The sequence below is a fragment of the Carcharhinus amblyrhynchos genome, chromosome 15, assembly GCF_965287045.1.
Source record: "Carcharhinus amblyrhynchos chromosome 15, sCarAmb.v2.hapA, whole genome shotgun sequence".
Taxonomy (NCBI): domain Eukaryota; kingdom Metazoa; phylum Chordata; class Chondrichthyes; order Carcharhiniformes; family Carcharhinidae; genus Carcharhinus; species Carcharhinus amblyrhynchos.
The window spans coordinates 28,479,322-28,502,258 of record NC_137338.1 but is presented as its reverse complement, the minus strand read 5'-3'; the positions used below and the strand labels follow the sequence as shown (position 1 = coordinate 28,502,258).

The 22,937-nt window shown below is 40.1% G+C and overlaps 1 protein-coding gene across 3 annotated transcripts in view; it reads right to left on the bottom strand.

Annotated features, from left to right (window-relative positions):
- The window catches only part of LOC145353192 (MORC family CW-type zinc finger protein 3-like), a 73,676-nt gene that overhangs the window by 46,220 nt on the left and 4,519 nt on the right, over positions 1–22,937 (bottom strand). For 2 of the 3 annotated variants that reach the window (XR_013888666.1, XR_013888667.1), the window contains exons 1-6: positions 7,434–7,572; positions 6,212–6,365; positions 4,913–5,041; positions 3,261–3,380; positions 3,059–3,156; positions 1,420–1,527 (exon numbers count right to left, since the gene is read on the bottom strand). Coding sequence is in view for 1 of the 3 variants with exons in the window: in XM_080203683.1 (XP_080059809.1) it covers positions 1,420–1,527; positions 3,059–3,156; positions 3,261–3,380; positions 4,913–5,041; positions 6,212–6,365; positions 7,434–7,578; positions 8,483–8,697; positions 10,849–10,981 (1,102 nt within the window). In the remaining 2 variants the exon portion in view is untranslated. Of the gene's footprint in view, positions 1–1,419; positions 1,528–3,058; positions 3,157–3,260; positions 3,381–4,912; positions 5,042–6,211; positions 6,366–7,433; positions 7,579–8,482; positions 8,698–10,848; positions 10,982–22,937 lie in introns of those variants that run through there. The other variant, XM_080203683.1, reaches the window with a different exon arrangement.

Below are 22,937 nucleotides of genomic sequence, written 5' to 3'. Positions count from 1 at the left end.
AAGGGGCACCTAGGCCCCCCGGTGTAGCAGCATACTGCAATTTTATACCATTTAAATAATAGTCCAAAATCTCAGTACTGCTAAAACAAAAGCCAAACAATGTAGCAAGGAAGCAAGTGCCAGAAATCTAAAGAACTCATTAAGGAAACTAGAGAGGTTTCCAGGAAGTCTTAATTTAAATGAACAGAGGAAACTGGAACAGGGTACCTGTTAAACAAAGCCACAGACAGAGCTGAGAAGGAGTTGGTTAAATGAGAGGCCAGAAAGATATCTGAAGTGGTTCTAAGGTTTGTGATATCTAACCACACAGTGGAGTGTTAGGGGAAATAACTGTCAAGCAATCAGTGGCTGGATCTCAGAGTTTGTGTAAAAGCATTCAAGACAAAGGAATCCTGAAAGGAGAGTTAGAAAACCTGGAGGAAGGTTTGTTACAACAGTGGAGAGAAAGTCTTGTTTGAAACAAGCAGTGGAAAACCTGGAGGCAGATCCTTGATGAAAGCAGCTGAGGGAACACATGATCTGAAAGAAGATTTTAAAAAGAGTGCCTTTTTGAGAGCGGGGTTTGCAAACATTTGGAATAATCATTTGGAGGCAATTGGGGGAGAAATCCACGGAAGATCTATTGAGTGGTTTCAGAGTCAACTGTTATCTTTGAAATCTGCATACTTTTGTGAAGCTAAGGATGGAGTGGAGGAGTACTGTAAGAAAAATATTCATGTTGAATAATTTTTTTTTGTTAACAGCTAATTGGCACCTGTGACTGTTCCTCAACATTTTATTTTGGAAAACATGAGGGTCTTCTGAGCCAGGATTCCATTCTGAGACCTTGCATCCAGTAGTAACAGCAACTGGGATCATAATATCTGTGCTAAGCTCTTTTGAAAGAGTTGTCCAATTTAGTTCACTGATTCTGCTGATTTTTCCCATAACCTTGCAAACTAACCTTTTTCAAGTACATACTGAATTCCTTTTTAAAAGTTCCAGTGAAAATCTAGTTGCTACACTGTCTCAGGTAGCATGATCTTCATAAGCCTTTGCAACTTCCCTGCTGGTCCTTCAGTGAATTATTTTAAACCCATTGCTATCAACTATTTGAGACCACTCAACTTATTTGATCTTTGAAAAATTATCTCAGAGTGCAAGCACCCTACATCCAACAGTGAAATTGTGTTTCATATTGGAATTCATTGAAGATGTAACAGAAACATAACTTTAGAAGAAAAAGCATCTGAGAAATTCAGACCTGTGCCCATCCATATTTGTGATAGAAAGAACAGAGAATACATTGCATTAAATTTCTGTACACAAGAATGAATAGTACACACATCACAAAAGCACTCAGAATTGAAAAATTACCACATGAAAGACAAGTTGCTTGAATGACTGGAATGTTTTTGCTCCAGTAATACAAACACTTACTGTAAATCTTCAACTGGTACAACATTCTGCGGATCCTCTTGATTTCTTTTATTCTTTTTCTCATTCCAGTAATCATTCAGTTTCAGTCCCAGTGCTTGAACCGTCAGTCTTTAATTCAAGAAACAAAAATACATAAAAGGTATATTCCAAGCTTGAATTCAGACACTTGCTACAACAGGCTGCCATTGAAAAAATGCTTAGTAGACAATTAAAGGAAATGGTTTAGCAGGTCCTTCAACACTGATCAAACTTGCTAAGCAAAACCAAAAGCTGAAATGTCATAGCATATAATTCATGCAAGCAAATCCCCATAAACACAATAAATAGGAGATAAAAAGAAGTGGTGTAAAGATGATAGTGAACCATACTGAAAGCCAGGCTCAGTTGTGCTCTGTACAAGCACCTGACTAAATAAAGCCATTAAAAAATTTTCAAAAAGGGAAAATGGCTGCACAAAGAATAAGAATGGAATTTGCTGGTTCTCCAAGCATCATGTATGCTCACTGCAACCTTACTTTTAGTTTCTTCAATCAACATCATTCTGCAACATTCTTGGCAGATGTAATGCTACAATACCGTGCCCATTTCTGTCCTCGAAGTGCTCCATGTAATAGGCAATTGACAATGTCTGATTATTACCAAAATAAAAGGTTTGATTTAAGTTTGAAGAGCAACAAACAACGTAAAGGCCCAGTGCTGTTTCACCAAGACTAATTCTTTAGTTGTCTCACTAGGTTTCAAAACTTTATGGTTACAGTGTCAACTAACTGACATGTCACCTGTCCATAAAATGAGCAGAACACTTCGTTCTGAAATGCAAGGACACCTATTTTAAAGCATTCACACTCCGGACGCTTAGATGTTGTGCACAGCCAAAACTGGTTTGCACAAATATTAAACTTAAGTGCAACAGCTGAAATGATTGTTTGTCAGTGCTATGGGACTTTCTGCTTCATCATTATTTAGACAACGTTTACACTGTCCCTGATTCTCACCACATGTACTAAGAATTTGCAGTAGTGTTAAATGCACTTTATATGTACCTGATGTCACATTCCTGCTTTGATTGCAAATACATGGATAGAGCATCATATTTTTGAAAAACAATACAAAGGACAAATTGAAAGTATGTTAAGATTGGAAATATCTGGCTCAGTGCTCTTTCCTGTGCTTGGTTAGGCAGTTTAACAACCGATTTTTTTTGTAAGCAAGTTAACATTATCCACTTGCTGAACCTTGATCCTCCATGACTGGTGTGAAAGCTACTTGCGCACTTTATCAAAATAACTTTATCCTGGCTGGGAAGCTGAAAATAATCAGCAAACTGACCTTGGGACAAAAGCCTATTTTGGTTCACAATAAAAGAAAACCTACATATCCAAAGTCAAATTAAAACTCAAGTTATCAGGAAAGCACAAAAAACTATAGTGACACAAAACCATTTAAAATAACACATTATTTCTAGAGAGATCATAAAGGACAGTATGACAATTATAAACTTACTTTCTTCTATAAAAAGGATATAAAAATGCAAAGAAATTAAGGGGAGTGCATACTTTAAGAGATGTAGCTGGAACTTAAAAGTACTGCAAGTGTATTGTACTGAGGATAAGATAGCTTCCCTGCAACATTGTTTTACCTATACTCATTCGTATAATCAAAGTCCTGTTTGTTATGTGTGGGCTTGAGAAAGTTGCACTCAATAACTCCAATGACACCCACTCCCATGTTGTTTGCCTGAAAGGAAATGGTAGAACGGACTCTCATTATTGTAGGTTCAGACGCCAAATGTTCATTCTAATTTCAAACCATGATTGATCTTAATTTATAAAAGTACTTACTCTGAGCTGACAGCCAACTTTTTCATAAGATTTAATAAGTCTGTTTTTATGGTACATCATTATCCCAAAATGTTCTTTGTTTCTCCAGTTAAAGCCAAAGGTTATTTTTATGTTTTTGTTCTTAAAGAGCATTAAGGAAATTACAATATATACATTATAATGGAATTTAAACAATGAACAGCTATGGTTTTAATGTGACTTCTCAAACACATAGTAAATAAAACCTTAATGTTTTATGTTACATGACTTTCTGGCATTAAGGAAAGGAATTGAACAGACCAGCCTTCTCAACCAATATGAAGTGGTAATAGTAGAATGTTGCCTAAATATGGACAAGTGAATTTAAATACCATGCAAATTACATATCTTGCATTATTCCCTCAGTACCAAAGATATATAATGCTTAAAATAAAATTCTTAAGCAACCCAAAAGATGACAGAGGACTCACTCACGAAACAGCTGCATTCAGGACATATTTTAAGGAGCTCCTGCAGCAACATCCTGGCACTGTCTCCAACAGCCATAACCAACTTGTGTTGTGCTACTTTCAAATCTCTGGACGGTGGACACTTCTCCACGTCTCCCCTCCCAATTTTGATTGGTTTCATTTTGCAGGGGCTCCTTAATGCCATATTCAGTCAGATGTCAAGGGCACTCCGTTCTGGAATTCAGCTCTTTTGTCCTCGCTGAATAAGAGGTCTGGAGCCAAATGGTCCGGTGGAATCTAGACTGAGCATTGGTAAACAGGTTAATGCTAAGTGCCACATGACAGGACTGTCAACAACATCTCCCAACAGCTGAGGAGCAAACTCAGCAGCGGGCTATTTTGAAGTTAGTGTCACATAATGAGAAAGCTAATTAGTAACCTTATTGTAGAGGAGCCTTTGGAATAGTGACCCAAATACGATAGAAGAAATCATCATGTTTGAATGTGATGAGTTTATTCTGAAACTAGTATCTTAAATCTGAAGAAAAGAAATTATGAAAATTTGAGGATTGTTGTTGGTGCAATAATCGTCAAATGGGTGGATGGGCCAAATGATCATCTTCTGCACCTCAGGGGATTCTATGATGAGGTGGAGGGTCCCCTCAAGTGTAAAGACAGATTTCTGCCTCCAAACCTACAAAACAGTCGTTATGCATGCAAAGATGTTAAAATTGAAGTGCTTTGGGATCTCTCTAGTGTGAAATGTACTATTCAACTATTAACTCTCCCCTGATAAAGTTAATTGTGGAAATGGTGAAAAACAGTAATTTTTCAACTTACTTTCTCTTATTTGGTTATAACATTGCAAGTTTAAAAAAAGGATGGGCAGGTGCGGTGCATCTTTTTCACCAGCAATCCAGTTCCAAAATAAATTATAAGGAAAAATGGTAAGATTGTAAAGCATGTTACCATCTAATCTTTTTTCTTTTCAGGAATAAAAATCAACTGTTCACTCATCTTAGTCTGGATTAGGATCTCAACATATGGCTGTGAACTTCTGTCCTACTCAACAGCACAGTGCACTGTTCAAAATTTCCATTCTGGTCAATGTTTCACCACTGAGATGTACACTTCCTAAAGATATTTTATAACATATAATTATATTTTATAACATACAATTCTGACCATAACAATATTTGATTTAAATGAACTTAGAAAGGATACAATAAAGCTTGGTCTGTATATGTCGTGTTCAATGTGAGCGAGGCTTTTAGAAATAAGTTGAGTTTTGACTTTCATTCCCAGGAGAATAATTTGCATCCGTGGCTTCAGATATAAAATACTACAATACGCCTGAAAATAAAACATGAGCTGTAAGCATCAAGTAGACTGACTATAGTGCAGAAATAATCTTCAAATATTCCGAGATTACCTCATGAATGTCATTGCTTGGTAACAAATACATGTCGATTTTAAAATTCAATTTCAAATTTTCAGATTGAACAGTTTTTCATTTTTGCCCTTAGCCTATGTTAGAATAGAATAGAATGTCAAAATAAAATTTTGTCAAGTGCACTAGGGTCAATGGTAACTTAATGAGCAATCCCTTTATAGCGGTCTTGATGTCTGAAACTCCAGGCTCAAGACACTGCCAGATTTCATGGTCAAGGAAGATATGTTTATAACATAGTCAAGCAGTTTAATATCAATTTGGAAATCCTTCCAACATATGCCAATGTCAAGTGGTAAAAGTGGAAGAGATTCATAAGACCATCAGATATAGGAGCAAAATTAGTCCATTTGACCCAGAGTCTGCTCCACCATTCAATCAATTTCTCAACCGCTTTCTCCTGCCTTTTCCCCATAACCTTTAATCTTCTTCCCAATAAAGAACCTATCTCTGTCTTAAATATATTCAATGATCTGGCCTCCACAACCTCCTGTGGCAATGAATTCCAGAGATTCACCACCTTCTGGCTAAAGAAATCCCTCCAAATTTAATTCTTAAAAGGTCATCCTGTTATTCTGAGTTTGTGCCCTCAGGTCCTGGTCATGCCTACTGAAGGAAATATCTTTCCCACATTCACTCTATCCAGGCCTTTCTCTGTGAAAAGCCGATTCCTGGCTATGTAATGGAAAGATATTGGAGCTTCAATCATTATTTATAGCTCCAGGATATAGCATGCACTGGTTTCGATCCCTATTCCTGCTGGGGCGGATTTGGAACCCGCCTCCTTGCAGTACCCGTGCTGAAGATTGCGGCGCTGTTCCTCCGACCCACTTTCAGGCAGTGAACTCACGAAGAATCTCCTCACAATGTCAGACCTTTGCTCACAGTCACCTTTGAAAATTGTCAAACCAGGAAAAATTGAAATCGCACAACATGACCAGAAATAAAGCAATTCAGCAGTAACCAAGGGTTTTTGTTAGACACAAACTTCAATCACAAACTCCTGAACTCCCAAATTAGCAGACTAATGAGCAATTTCTAAAATTGCTAGAAAATTGTCACATTAAACTTACCCTTAATGAATAATCACTTTCAGGTACAATTTGGTCCATCCGTTCCTGCCTTTTGTATTTTCTCTTTCCCATGTCATCATCCAAAATATCTCCAGGGATTCTGATATCGTGCTTATCAGATTCAAAGTCGAACTCTGGCCTTCCATCCTTGGTCCTTGAAACAAAATAACATTACTAAATCCATGGCTTATTTTAATCCATAAAATTTAGCACCAGAAATTAAACTAAACTCCTTCAAATGACAATTATGGCTATTATAACTGGTGTTCTTGCTGGGGCAAAGGAGTTTAGAGAAGATCTAATTGAGGTATTCAAACATCATGGAGTTTGAAGAAGAAACAGAATTCCATTGGTTACTGCGTCCGTAACTAGAGTGCATCTGTTCAAGATCATCACCAAATACGTGGAAAGGTTTACATTAGGACATGGAATAACCAAAGGAACAGCGGTGGAAGTAGATCCATGAGGGAACTGAATGAAAGTTTGCAAAAGAAACTTTTTAAAGGGGTATTATAGTAATTCAGCTGAACTCCTGGATTCACTGCTGTTCACCTACCACCGTAACAGGTCCACAGCTGATGCCATCTCCCTGGCCCTACTCTCAACATTGGACCATCTAGATAACAAAGACACCTATATCAAAACTCCTATTTATTGATTACAGATTAGCTTTCAACACCATTATTCCTACGAAACTCATCTTCAAACTCTGTGGCCTGGGCCTCAGCTCCTCTCTCTGCGATTGAATCCTGAACTTCCTAACTCACTGGCCACGATCAGTAAGGATAGTCAACACCTCTTTCATGACCATCCTCAACTTGGGGACATCAATGATCTGCTGTGCCCTTCATAACAGCTATGAGTGAAGACCAGAGGACTAGGACTAAGTAGAGAGCTGGGACTAAATAGACTACTCTTCCAGAAAGCCAGCTCAAATGTGGTGAGCTGAAGTGCCTCAATAACCTGCAAAATTTTATAATGCCATGACCATATCAGACACCAAGAAATGAGCAGTTCAAAATGCAATTTTTAAAAAAGCCTTCTGCATCTTCCATCTAATCTGGCCATTACAATAAGGGGCGGGATCATCCGGCCAAGACTGGAGAATCCTGCCCCAGGCCAATGAACCTTTGCTTGATCCGCCCCAGCCCACTACAATTCCTGTGGCAAGTTCTATCAAAACTTTATATTCTTGGGGTATAATTAACTGAGTTTAACTTACATTCTCACATTCCAAATGATAATCCTTGTTCCTCGTTTTCCGCAAATAGCATCCAGTTCTGCCAAGAGCTCCTTTTCCGTACTGAATAAAGAATGCTCTAAAATTGCTTTCAAACTGGACTGCATGTCCTCACTGACAAGCTTTTGTAAAACCAGTATTAAGGAATGCAAGCATATATTCAATATGCAACAGCGTGTGTTGTTGAGTTACATCAACATTTCTGATTGCCATGAATTTTAACCAAACTTTCAAAGAATATTGTGAATATACAAGGCTGACACCACACACACTCACTCAGTTAAGGTAAACCTCTCAGACTCAAGATATAGAAACATTTCAAGCAAATACTTTTAGTGGTAGCTAAGAAGAAAATACTTATCTTCCCCATATAGTCCTCATTTAACCACAGATTTGCTTGTTTAATTCAGAGTCTCCTGCAGTCAGTTCCGGGTCATAGCTGAGGCAGCAAGAAGTAACAATAATTTCCTTGACTTAGAGACTGTAAATAAACAAATAGGCCAAATTGCCTGTTGCTGATCACTTTTGCAGCAGGGACAGTATCAGGCACCAGGTCCACCTCATGACCAAATCACGTGTTGGCACTGCCAGGCATTGTTCACCATTGCCTGTAACCCAATATCATGGAGTAATAAACCAGATGAGCTGTAGTGGTTCAACAAGGCGACTCACCACCAGCTTCAAGGGCAATTAAGAATTGGCACCAAATATTGCCAGCGATACCCACATCACACAAATGAAGAAAAAACCTTGCAGAGTACTAATATGCTCTGCCAGGGAACAATTGAATGAGAATTCCATAACACAACATCCAACATTGTGTTCAGCTACTCAACCAAAACAACATATGGGTATGTCAAGTATACGCTAGTCACTTTTCAAAGGGAAATGTTCCACATCCCCTGGCAACTAAGTTGAACATCAACAATCCCAGTCACAAACATGCTTATGCCGGAGAAAAAGACAGGTAGATAACGTAGTGTCTTAAATAGCAAGTCTTTTAACAATTATCTTCAACCAAAAAAGGATATTGTTCTGGTTAAATGAAATAATTGGTACAATCACGTTTTCAGCTTTTATTGCTTCAAGGTATGTCTGAGACAAGAAGCCCACACTGCATGTTTCTCCATTTTTTGTGAAAACCATTGCATCTTTTCCCAGCCGCATAGATCCGGACTTGAAACCATTGCCATAAAGGCCAACAGGAGCATGACCATTTATTGCCACTTTGTCACTGAATCCAAAGCTGGGAAAACAAGAAATAAATTTGCATTAAGATAAATTTTAAACATTTCAACTAAAATAGTACCTCACTTTTCAAACTTGAAGAAACAAACTTGCAAAATCCCAAAATAACTATAAACAAATAATTTAGTATTGCAGTGCGGGAATGAGAAGTTAAAAAAATCTGGATTACAAAATACATTAATCTTAAATGACAGCTAAAAGTTTTGAACATCCCAACTGCGCAGGGTCTGCCATTATCACCTGTCTCCTCCAAAACCAACCCAAGTCCATTTTTCTTGCAAACTACTGCTCAATCCCCAACCTTCAATCCTCTCAAGTCCTTAAACTCAGTCTTATGCATGTGAAACATTTTTAAATCTTGCCTATTATGACCAACATATCAAAATGGCTATCAAAACCAGATCTTACTGTAACAAAACTTATTAATCCTCATCGTTCTCAACTTATCTGTAGCCTTCAAGGAAGCTGACCACACCACTCTCCTCCAAGGCCTCTCCAATGCCATACAGTCCGATTTCATTCATTTTCGCTTAATCGTAGCCAGAAAATCACTTGCAATGGCTTCTCTTCTTGATATTGCACCATTAAGTCTGGTGCCCTGTGAATACCTGCCCTTGGTCTCCTCTTATTTACATGTGATCCCCCCCACAATACCTTTGAAAACAGAATCAGTCTGCACATGTATGATATCAAGCTCTAAACTCATTAGTAAATCTGCTGGCTCCTCCACTGTCTCTAAATCCTCAGAATATGGTTACAACATCCATCAATTTCCTCCAATTACATATCAAGAACACTGAAGCTTTTATCCTGGGTCACCACAATCCCCATTCCTAAACCACCAACTCCATCCTGCTCCCTATTATGGTCATAATAGGCAAGATTTAAAATGTTTCACAAGCACAAGCAACTGTTGGCAACCTTGGTGTCATATTTGATCCTGAGCTACTGATCACATAATTGTGCCATCACTAAGGCAGTCTACTTCCACTTCTGGATAATGCTAATTCCTTAGCTCAACTGCTACTAAAACCCCACATCTATGCCTTTGTTACCTCTAGACTTGATTATTCCAATGCATTCCTTACCAGCCTCCTATATTCAACCTTTTATAAACTTGAAGTCATCTGAAACTCTGCTGTCTATGTTATTATTCACACCTAGTCCCATTCATCCACTATCCCATGCTCACTGACCTACACTGGCTTCCAGTTAAGCAATGCCTTGATTCATATCTTTCCACAAACTTGCTCCATGCTACCTCAGTAATTTTCTCCAGCTCCACAGCTATAAGAGATCAGTGCTCCTCAAATTCTGGCCTCTGGAGCATCCAACCTTCAGTTGCCAAGCCCGATAACTCAGGAATTCTCTCCCTAAACATTTTCACCTCTCAACCTCTCTTTGCTCCTTGATGACACTCCTTCAAACCCACCTCTTTGACCAAGCTTGTAGTCATCTGCTCGTTTATCTCTGAATAAAAGGTGTCAAATTTACTTTTTAACATTCCTGTGAAGGCTCCTGGGATGTTCTATGTTAAAAGGTGCTCTACAAATATAAGCAAGTGCAGTTGCTGAATCATTTCAAGCCTTTTCACTCTCACCAGTGAACATGCGGATGTCCTTATAATTGTACAAACTTTAGTCTATATACACTGGTCAGTGTCCTTATAATTGTACAAACTTTAGTCTATATACACTGGTCAGTTAACTTTTCCAAAAAGGAGTGGTTATATTGCCAGGTACTTTCTTCATTCTAAAGGGATTCAGAATCACTGAAATATGCATCTTGGACTAGTTTCAGTCTCTCAGTAATTTCTAGTATTTTCAGTTGATCCCCAAAACGGCAGATTACAGTCTATAAGGCAACCAAATAGTGCTAATTGCAGCTTTCACACAGAGTCCCATAATTGTGCAATCGGAGCTATGACTAATGACTTTAAGCTGTTGCTTGCACCAACATGATGTGATCTCACGTAAAGTTCAACCAGAAAAGCTACCAGTATATCAAGGAATTGTCTACTGTTCATAATTCAAAGTTGTTCCATTCAAATTGCTGGTTAATTTTAAGCATAAGAACTTTGAATGATCGTGAATAGAATGTACCTCTGTGATAATCTTTTAGTTAATTTGTAACAAAAGCAACAACTCACCTCAACATTTTGTGCAACTTGCTTTGATTCATCCCCTGTCCATTGTCAGCAAATATCAAGCAAATCTTGTTTTTTATGAAGGTTTTATCAATCCACATCTGCTTTGCATTTACATCTGGATCATATGCATTATCTGGAAAAGTAAAACAAAAGTCAAATAATAGAACAAACATGATTATTTAAGTAAACCCATTTTTGATACTTTTAAACAAAAAGCATATTTTTTAGCAAACCACTTCCTATGCATAGTAAGTTGCAGGACATTACACCCACCAGGAGAAAATCAATCACGGCAACTTTTCAGTTAATTTATTTTAAAAAGATTATATATTTAAAAGAAGGATCCATGACAGTGAGAACCATTCTGGTTTCTCAAATCTAAAAATGTTTTCCATTAAACTATATTACCGTAAGTGCACCAAATAGAGGAGACAACATTTTAAATTCTGCTAGTGATCCCAATTGGTAAAAGCAGCACTACAGGTAAATGCACAACTTTGTTTTACTGGATTGCTGTTGGCAACCTCAAATAATGAAGAGATCTACTCTTTATACACTAAAGACCATCTACTTCCATAGTTTTTCAACATAGAGGCCAAGCACACCAGACATTTTACAAGTTTGCAATCACCCATTGCAAAAACTGTTACATAAATCATCAGGTATCAAACATAGTACTTGCAATACCACGCTGTGATAATTGCTGTCTTTCCAATGATGCATGGAACCAAAATCCTAACTGCCTGGAATGGTAGTAATTTTCCTGTGTCCTGGCCAATATTTACCATTCAGCCAACATCTCCACAAGCAGATCATTCAATTCACTGATGTTTGTAGAACATTGCAGCATGCAGACTAGCTGTTACTTTTGTCTACAATAGTGACTATACCAGAAAAGTAATGCACTGGAAGCACATTGGGATACCCCAATGAGTTTCCTTCTACCTCTTTCAGGGTATCTATGAGTGCAAAACCAGCTGAACCATCCAAAGTTAATGGTTTAAAACCACTGTTGGATGGTTCCCAGCCCACAGCAATTGTCCAAAGGAAGTTAGCCTTGCTGGATAATTGCTGCCTAAACCCTTGTGTGGAAGCTTCCAAGAGGGATTCCCCAGCACATCTCTGAATCCCCCAAATCCAATGCTGGGGAACGGGGGTAGTCCAAAAGGTGTCAGATGGCACACTCAGCAAGTTGAAAGTTATCAGCACTTCATCAGCTAACAATCTTAATAGTTTAATAAACAATTTGTATTTATACCCAGGACATTTGTCTAGTCAAACTTCCCAAGGCATTCCATACAACTTTGAAATAAGATTTGACACCAAGTCTACAAGGAGATACAAGGACAGGTGACCAAAAATCTGTCAATCCTCAGCTGGTCAGGCAGCATCAATGGAGAAAAACCATGTCATAGTCAATGTGTTTACATGTTGAGTAATTTTACAATGCTCATTTTATATGAAATTGTAGTGACAAAGCCAAGGTGCATTGGCCATGCTAAATTTTCTGTGTACCCGAACTGGTGCAGGAATGTGGCAACTAGGGAATTTTCACAGTAACTTCATTGCAGTGCTAATCTAAGCCTACTTGTGACAATAATAATTTTTAAAAAATGATCTTCAACCTTGTTCAAAAAGATGCCAGCATGTAATTATTGTTTACAACATTTTGCACATTTGCATGCAAACATATGAATTACGAGCAGGTGGCACATTGGCCCCTCAAGCCTTCCTGCCATCAATAAGATCGTGGCTGATCGGATTGCAACCTCCTGCCTATCCCCAATAACCTAACACCCTCTTTTTATCAGGGATCTACTATTTACGTCTTAAAAATATTCTGTCTCTACTTTAGATCGTTGCTTAATTAGAAGTTGGAAAAACATGCTTTTCTGCACCAAGAACAACAGCAGAGATAAGAAAGGTCAACAAAAACCACAGAGTCCACAAAGTTGCAGACATTAATGTAACTCTCATTCAATCATGGTGGCTTGATTAATCTAACTACTTCAATTGTGTTAAATTGCTGAGCTGTCATGAAGGAATGACGATAGAACCCAATCTCATTACGTCAGCCAGGGCAAACCATGGCCATGTGTGACAACCAAGAAATAAAAACACTAAAAGCAAAGGAAGTGGGTGAACCACAAAAGCGAAAAAGCAGAGGTGACAAGACGCCAAGGTAGGAGGGGAACAACCAAATGATCAGAGAACCTACCCTCTGTCTTGTAATAAGCAATTTCAAATGAAATCTACTCATATGCATGTATGAAGTATACACGTAATTTAGAAAAAAATGAGAAGAAAAAACCTGATGGCGATTGCAGTGAAAAGGGTTCACTAGAGTAACCACAACTGTAGCAGAGATCCTGTAGGCCTGTGAAAAAAATTAGCAGGAACAGTTGTCGACTAACATTGATATTTATAATCTCCAAATCAAAGCAATTGAGCACAAGAGAACATGACAACAAGGTATGTCAAACAATACAGCTAAGGTCAGCCATTTGACTCTTCATGCCCATGCCACACTTTGCTAGGCCCTACTGAATTAATTCAAGAGCGAGTGAGTGAATTGATCACTTGTTCTTTCTCTATCACCCTGTAAACTTTTCCCCTTCCAAAATCTCTTTCCAGCATTACTAATGATCTGCTTCTATCATTCTAACCCAGATTGCATTACATGTCACAATAGCTCACTTTGATAAAAAAAATCCCTTCATCACCTCTAGTTCTTTTCATTTGAAATCTGTAGCTCTTTTGCCGATCACTCAGCCACTAGAATCACTCACTCTTTCAAAGCTGGTTATTGTGAACATGCAGCAAATTCCCCTTAATGCTCCCTGCTTTATGCTGAACAGCTTTGAGTTTCCTCCAGATAACTGAAGTCCCTCATCCCTGGACCATCCAGAAAATCTCTTCTGCAGCAACTCCAAGTCTTGACACTATTCCTAAAGTGTGGTAGCCAGAGTTAGACAGCATGCCAGATGATGCCTGACCAGTGTTTATATTGCTTCAGCATAGCTTCCTTACTTGGTACTCTATTAACTAAAGCAAGGATCCCTTACGCTTTTTCTTTAAAAAGCCTTCGAAACTGGCCTTTCCATCTTCAAATACTTCCAGGTATCAGTTCTTGCATCCCACTTTAGCTCATATTGCCTCTCTTCATTTTGATTCACAAATGATTGTCTGCTGTCTCTCATTGTGCATACAGTTAGGACTTGAGGACTTGATATAACCATCCTGGGATATTAACACTCCATTAATTCTGTTCTGCTTCAAATCAGATGGCTTCCTACTTGGGAGTCAGTCCATTTTCCTAAGGATTCTCTGACTCTGCGCAGAATGGTTGCCAGGCCCTACACTGGTTGGCAGTTTCCTGCAGTGATATTGTCAGCTTTCCACATTACACTGTGGGCTATTGTAATAAGTGCACTTTAAACAGTGGAATAATTGCATGTTTATGACAGATAGAAAAAAATCTACCAAGTATTTATAGCCATTAGGAAACACTGTGCAAGCAGGACCCTCCTCTGGGGAGAAGGCTGAGGGGTGAACTAATGGGATTATAAAAGGACAGCACAGTAGCACAATGGTTAGCACTATGGCCTCACAGCATCAGGGACCCTGGTTCAATTCCCAATTTGGGTCACCGTCTGCATGGAATTTGCACGTTCTCCCTTTTGCCTCACAGCATCAGGGACCCTGGTTCAATTCCCAATTTGGGTCACCGTCTGCATGGAATTTGCACGTTTTCCCTGTGTCTGCATGGGTTTCCTCCAGGTCCTCTGGTTCCCCCTCACATTCTGAAACGTGATTAGGTGCATTGACTTGAACAGGCGCCGGACTGTGGCAACTAGGGGAATTTCACAGTAACTTCATTGCAGTGTTAATGTAAGCTTTACTTGGTGACCAATAAATAAAACTTTTCATTAGGGTAGATTTCACTGCTCCCATATGTGAAGTCCAAAACTGAGGGCCAAAAATATAAAATGGTCACCAATAAACCCAGCAAGAAATTTAGGAAATAGCACATAGCACAGATGCACTCAAGAAACTAGTTAGTAAATGAGGAAGAACAGAAGAGTAAGAGATATGTTGACAGCTGCAATGAAGTAGGGTTGGAGATAGCTCAAGTGCAGCATAAACATTGGTACAGATAGAGTTGTTGGGCAGAATGGTCTGTTCCTGTATTGTAAATGCTATGCGACACTAAGTCCACATTTTCTGCCTGTTTGACCATTTCACAGTAAGAAGTCTCACAACACCAGGTTAAAGTCTAACAGGTTTATTTGATAGTAAAACGCCACAAGCTTTCGGAACGCTGTTCCTTCGCCAGGTGAGTGGAGAGTTCTGATCAGAATCGGGGCATATAAAGGCACACAAGTTTACAGAATACTGATTGGAATGCGAGTCTTTACAGCCAATCTGCAATTCAAGTCTTAAAGGTGTAGACAATGTGAGTGGAGATAGCATTAAGCATAGGTTAAAGAGATGTGTATTGTCTCCAAACAGGACAGTAAGTGAGATGTTGCAAGTTCAGACAAGTCATGGGGGTTACACGTCGTGTGACACGAACCCAAGATCCCGGCTGAGGCTGTTCTCATGTGTGCTGAACTTGGCTATCAGTTTCTGCTCAGTGAATCTGCGCTGTTGTATGTCATGAAGGCCACCTTGCAGAATGTTTGCCCGAAGACCAGAGGCCAATCAGTCATGGGCATTCGGCCTCTGATCTTCGGGTAAATGCTCTCCAAGGCGGCCTTCACAACACGTGACAGCGCAGAGTCGCTGAGCAGAAACTGATAGCCTAGTTCCGCACACGAGGACAGCTTCAACTGGGATCTTGGGTTCATGTCACACTATCTGTAACCCCCATGACTTGCCTGAACTTGCAACATCTCACTTCCTGTCCTGTCTGGAGACAATACACATATCTTTAACCTATGCTTAATGCTATCTCCACTCACATTGTCTGCATCTTTAAGACTTGAATCACAGATTAGCTGTAAAGACTCGCATTCAAATCTATTCTGTAAACTGTGTACACCTTTATAAGCCCTGTTTCTGATCAGAACTCTCCATCCACCTGATGAAGGAACAGCATTTGGAAAGCTTGTGGTGTTTACTATCAAATAAACCTGTTGGACTTTAACCTGCTGTTGTGAAACTTCTCACTGTGATTACCCCAGTCCAATGCCGGCATCTCCACATTTTGACCATTTCACCAGATCCTTAGACAATTGTGAATTTGTGCTGTGTCTCTTTAAATCATGGGTTTTGAATTTGCCAACAAGTCTAGTGAATACTTGATCACACATCTTTTTAAAATTCCAACAGATCTGCGTGTTTCAAAACCTAAGACTGACTATACTTTTGCCGGACAAAAAGGTAGACAGGGAAGTAAATTCAAATGTCACAAATCAAATGATTACTAGGGAGTGGTTACCAGGTTTAGACAAGTCGTTTCAACCACAAATGGGAAACAGTCTAGGATCAGACATTGCTTTCTCCTAACTTGCTAGCAGTTCTTGTGCCACTAGGAGGCTACCTTTGGTGGTGTATTTTTTCTCCATCTGGCAAATCTGATCAGGATCTTACTCATCTAATTAGCCTCCTTCTCTCCTTAATCACATCCTACCCAGTCACTGATCATGCACTAACATACCTTTTCTGACCAACCAAATACAATTCAAATGAACCTCCCATTATTACATAAGGTTACTTGCATCTATCCTTGTTAACTCCCTTATTTCAAGACTTCAGGGTCTTATCTCTTGGAGGTCTTTACATTCCATTCTGGTCTATTTTGCTTGGTAAAAGCAGCTTTAAGAGCTAAGCAAGTAACCATAAGCTCCTTTGGAGCCTGAAGTTCCACACAAAAGGATATCTACTTATATGTATACATAAAGAATAAAAATGTATGAAAATATATACATGTATAAAAGGACAAACAAACATAATTTAATTATCTGTGACCAAGCTGCTCCAGTACAGCTATAAAATCAGCATACTGTTGATGTGAAGTATTGCTTACATAGGCCTGTTCACAAAGGACGAATCATTGACAATAAGGCAGTATTTTCATGGGGTGTGGCATCAAAGTGTTCTATGGGAAAGCTCTCCATCGATTGGAAGTCACACCTAGCACAAATCATGGCAGCTGTGGTTATTGGAGACTATTGGGCAGCATAGTGGCTAGCACTGCTGCCTCACAGCGCTGGGGTCCCAGGTTCAATTCTGGCCTCTGATCACTGTGTGGAGTTTGCACTTTCTCCCTGTGTCTGCATGGGTTTCCTCTGGGTGCTCCAGTTTCCTCCCACAGTTCAAAGATGTGTGGGTTAGGTTGACTGGCCATGCTAAATTGTCCCTAGTGTCAGAGAGATTAGCTTGAGAACAAAGAACAAAGAACAACCCAGCACGGGAAACAGGCCCTTCGGCCCAACGAGCCCGCGCCGCCGCATCGCCCTACACCTATTCTACCCTGCATGTCTACGAATGGGACCCTACTCAGTCAGATTCAGGGAAGATATAGTGTCAATTTGGTGGAAACCAATTAGCCTAAGAGCACATCTTTGGGGTGTGGGAGGAAACCGGAGCGCCCGGAGGAAACCCACGCAACCACAGGGAGAATGCGCAAACTCCCACAGACACAGGCCCAAATCCATGTATCTGCACAGCTAGCAGTGCTAGTCACTGAGCTGTTGTGGAGCCCGTCTATCGGTCCAGGATCAAGCACACACACCGACATGAAGTACTAGGCCACTCCTGGACTTCCAAGAGCAGCCCACGCACGACCCGCCGTGTGCATGCCCCTCGCTTGACACGAGGTGGACCTCCACCTGTGGAATAAAGACAAAAAATATTAATCATACAGCCTGCCCTTCCGGTGTCTCCCGAGGTTTAACCCTATTTAATGTGTGAGGTTACAGAAACAAGGCCTGGGTGGGATTGTGGTCAGTACAGGCACAATGCGCCAAATGACCTCCTTCTGTACTGTTGGAATTCTATGATCTTAGTCCCATGACACCACGCTTAGAGTTCCTCATGGTAATACCCATGCCCAACTATCTTAAACTGCTTCATGGCCTTCCCTCCATCATAAGCTCAGAAGTGGAGATGTTTAACTGATGATTGCAGTGGACAGAACCATTCTCAACTCCTCAGAAAACAAAGCAATTCAAGTCTGCAAGCAGCAAGAACAGGACAGCACTCGGGTTTGGGTTGATAAATGGCAAATAACATCTCACACAAGAACCAAGTTAAGGTCATCTCCAACAAGGAAGAATGTACCAACTCTTCTTGATGTCTGATGGCATTACCATCGCTGAATATAAATACTGTGGCTTCAAGAGTGTGCCAGAAGGCTGATAATTCTCCAGCGAGTAACTCACCTCCTAACCCCTCAAAGCCTATTCACAAGACAAGCCAGAATGTGACAGAACAGCCTTGAATGCAGGGACAGATGCATTGGCCATGCTAAATTCTCCCTCAAATGTATCTAAACAGGTGCCGAACTGTGGCGACTAGGGGAATTTCACAGTAACTTCATTGCAATGTTAATGCAAGCCTTACTTGTGACTAATAAATAAACTTTTAAAAAATGTATAAAGTTGATTTATCAGTCACAAGTAAGGCATACATTAATAATGCAATGAAGTGAAATTTCCCTAGTTGCCACACCACAGCGCCTGTTAGGGTCAAAGCACCTAACTAGCACAAGTTTGCAGAAGACACTAAACTAGTTAGGAAAGCAAGTCACAATGAGGAACTAATTTACAAGCGGATATGGATATGTTAGCTGAGCGAGCCAAAATTTGGCAGATAGGATTTAACATGGATAAGTGTGAAGTTTATTTTAGTTGGACTTAGAAAGAAAATTATCTAAATGGAGAGAAACTTCAAAAAGCAGAGGAATCTGGGTCCCCTCATGCATAAATCACAGAAAGTTAGTACACAGATGCAATATTAGATCTCCTATGAGGAAATGAGTTAAGGCAAGTTACAAAAGTGTGTGTAGGGGAACACTTTGGTTCCAGTGATCATAATGTCCTTAGTTTCAACTTGATCATGGATAAAGATACATCTGGTCCTTGGGTTGATTCTAAACTGGAAAAAGGTCAAAAGGATCTAAAAAGCGTGGATCGGGACAGGCTGTTCTCTGGCAAGGATGTGATTGGTAAGTGGGAGGCCTTCAAAGGAGAAATTTTAAGAGTGCAGAGTTTGTATGTTCCTGTCAGGATTAAAGGCAAAGTGAATAACAGTAAGGAACCTTAGTTCTCGAGGGATACTCCAACTCTGATAGAGAGAGAGATGTATGACATGTATAGGCAACAGGGAACAAATAAGATACCTAGAGTATAAAAAGTGTAAGAAGCTATTTAGGGAGGAAAGCAGGAGGGCTAAAAGAAGACATGAGGTTGCTTTGGCAGTCAAAGTGAAGGATGATCCTAAGAGCTTCTACAGGTATATTAAGAGCAAAAGGATAGTAAGGGATAAAATTGGTCCTCTTGAAGATCAGAGTGGTCAGCTATGTATGGAACCAAAAGAAATGGGGGAAGATATTAAATGGGTTTTTTACATCCGTATTTACAAAGGAAATAAGGCAAACAAGTCGGGAGGTCATGGAACCAATACAGATTAAAGGGGAGGAGGTGCTTGCTGTCTTGAGGCAAATCAGAGTAGATAAATCCCCAGGATCGGACAGGGTATTCCCTTGGACCTTGAAGGAGACTAGTATTGAAATTGCAGGGGCCCTGGCAATATATTTAAAATGTCGTTATCCACGTGTGAGGCGCCAGATGATTGAGGATAGCTCACGTTGTTCCATTGTTTAAAAAAGGCTCAAAATGTAATCCGGGAAATTATAGGCCAGTAAGTTTGACATCAGTAGTAGGTAAATTATTGGAAGGAGTACTAAGAGATAGGATCTACAAATACTTGGATGGACAGGGACTTATTAGGGAGAGTCAAAATGGCTTTGTGCATGGTAGGTCATGTTTATGATGTGGGTATGCCGGCGTTGGACTGGTGTAAACACAGTAAAAAGTCTGACAACACCAGGTTTTAGTCCAACCTATTTATTTGATAATATACTCACAAGCTTTTGAGGGGACTGCCTCTTCGTCAGGTGAATGGAGAGTTCTGGCCTCAGACAGAGCATATAAAGCACAGACAGTTTAGAGATTACTGATTAAAATGCGAATAGGTGTAAGGATTCGCATTTTAATCAGTAATCTCTAAACTGTCTGTGCTTTATATGCTCTGAGGCCAGAACTCTCCATTCACCTGACGAAGAGGCAGTCCCCTCGAAAGCTTGTGAGTATATTATCAAATAAATAGGTTGGACTAAAACCTGGTGTTGTCAGACTTTTTACGAGGTCATGTTTAACCAGAGTTTTTCTAGGAGGTTACCAGGAAAGTGGACAAAGGGAAGGCACTGGACGTTGTCTAAATGGAATTCAGTAAGACCTTTGACAAGGTCCCACATAGGAAGTTAGGAAGGTTCAGTCGCTAGGTATACACGGAGAGGTAGTAAATTGGATTAACATTGGCTCAATGGAAGAAGCCAGCTAGTGTAATGGAGGATTGCTTCTCTGAGTGGAGGCCTGTGATTAGTGGCATGCCACAGGGATCAGTGCTGGGTCCATTGTTGTTTGTCATCTATATCAATGATCTGGATGATAACGTGGTAAATTGGATCAACAAATTTGCTGATAATACAAAGATTGGAGGAGTAGTGGACAGTGAGGAAGGTTTTCAAAGCTTGCAGAGGGATATGGACCAGCTAGAAAAATGGGCTGAAAAATGGCAGATGGAGTTTAATGGAGACAAGTGTGAGGTATTGCACTTTGGAAGGACAAACCAAGGTAGAACATGAAAGGTAAATGGTAGGACACTGAAGAGTGTAGTAGAACAGAGGGATCTGGGAGTACAGATACATAATTCGTTAAAAGTGGCATCACAGGTAGATAGGGTTGTAAAGAGTGCTTTTGGAACATTAGCCGTTATAAATCAAAGTATTGAGTAGAAGAGTTGGAATGTTATGGTGAGGTTGTATAAGAATTGGTGAGGCCGAATTTAGAGTATTGTGTGCAGTTTTGGTCATCTAATTACAGGAAGGATATTAATACAGTTGAAAGACTGCAGAGAAAGTTTACAAGGATATTGTCGGGACTTGAAAAACTGAGTTACAGAGAAAGGTTGAATAGGTTAGGACTTTATTCCCTGGAGTGTAGAAGAATAAGGGGAGATTTGACAGAGGTGTATAAAATTATGATGGGTATAGATAGAGTGAAGGCAAGCAGGCGTTTTCCACTGAGGCTAGGGGAGAAAAAAACTAGAGGACATGAGTTAAGGGTGAAAAGATTAAGGGAATATTAGCCGGGGGGGGGGGGGGGGGGGGGGGGGGTGTGTGTGTGTGTGTGTGTGTGTGTGTGTGTGTGTGTGTGTGTGTGTGTGTGCGCGCGTGCGTGTGTGTGTGTGCTTGTGGTGGTGGTGGTCTTCACACAGAGTGGTGGGAGTGTGAAATGAGCTGCCAAAAGAAGTGGTAAATGCAAGCTCACTTTTAACATTTAAGAAAAATGTGGACAGGTACGTGGGTGAGAGGGGTGTGGAGTGATATAGTCCAGGTGCAGCTAAGTGGGACTAGGCAGAAAAATGGTTCAGCACAGCCAAGAAGGGACAAAAGGCCTGTTTCTGTGCTGTAGTGTTCTATTGCTAAATACAGAAGTGCTGTTGCAACTGTGCAGGGCATTGGTGAGACTGTCCTGGAATAAGGCACAGTTTTGGTCTCCTTATACAAGGAGGAGTGCAAATGCATCATAGTCAGTTCAAAGATGGTTCGCTCGATTCATTCCAAAGATGAAGGACTTGTCTTATGAAGAGAGATTGAACAATTTAAGCCGATAACGCACTGGTGTTTAAATGAATAACAGATCTAATTGAGGTATAGAGGATTCTGAAGGACATTGACAGGCTGGATGTTTCCCCTCACTGGACATTCTAGAACATAGGACCATAGTTTTAGGCCAAGGTATGGTAGATTTAAAACACAGGAGGAATCACTTCAAAGAATTGAGAATCTGTGTAATTCTCTATTCCAGACTGTGGTGGATGCCGAAACGATAACTAAATTTAAGGAGATAGATACGTTTTAAATGAGTAGCAGGATCAAAGTTTTTGCGGAGTGGACAGGACGGTGGTGATGAGGCCAAGATCAGATCAGCCATGATTATACTGAATGGCAGAGCAGGTATGAGAGGCGGAATTGCCTGCTCCTGCTCCTAGTGCTTATATTATGTCTCAATTTGCTTGATGAACGTACCTCCAAAGCCCTCACTGACCTGGATGATCAACACCCCACCTACCAAGTTAAATATTCACTTGTTCCACCACCAATGCTCAAGTGGCAGCAATGTGCAGCACCTACAAGATACAATGCAGCAACTCTGCAAGCTGCCTTTGACAGTAACATCTAAATCTAAAAACCTCTACCACCCAGAACAACAGAGCAGCAGATAGATAGGGGCTCCCTCCAAGTCACACGGCATCCTGACTTTTAAATATAAATCGCCATTTATCAACGCTGGGTCAATTTCTTGGCATTCCCTCCCTAACAGTGCTGAGAATGCATCTATACCTCCTGGACAGCAGCCATTGCATGCTCACCAACATCTTCGCCAGAGTAATAATGAATAGGAAATAAATTGACTTTGCTAATCAGGCTCGCGTTTTATGAACACGTTTTTTCTAAATTAGACATTTTGATGTGGATCATGCCCTTTCTGCTTGTGCCACACTTTCCAACTTCAGATTTCAATTTTCTATTCATGACCAGCATTGCATGTACATTTCTCCTAATAACACAGTCTCTAAGAGACCAAGTTATTGTACCTGCGTTTGGCTGAATTCCAGTTCCAACCCTCAAGTCTTCTGAGAAACTGGGAACAAGGGGAAACCTCTACTCTACATCTGTCCTGTTAATTCCCTTGACAATCTTATATACCTCAATAAGATCTCTCCTTCATCCAAACGCCAGTGAGTATAGACCTAATCTGCTCAATCTCTCTTCATAAGACAAGATTGTCATCCAA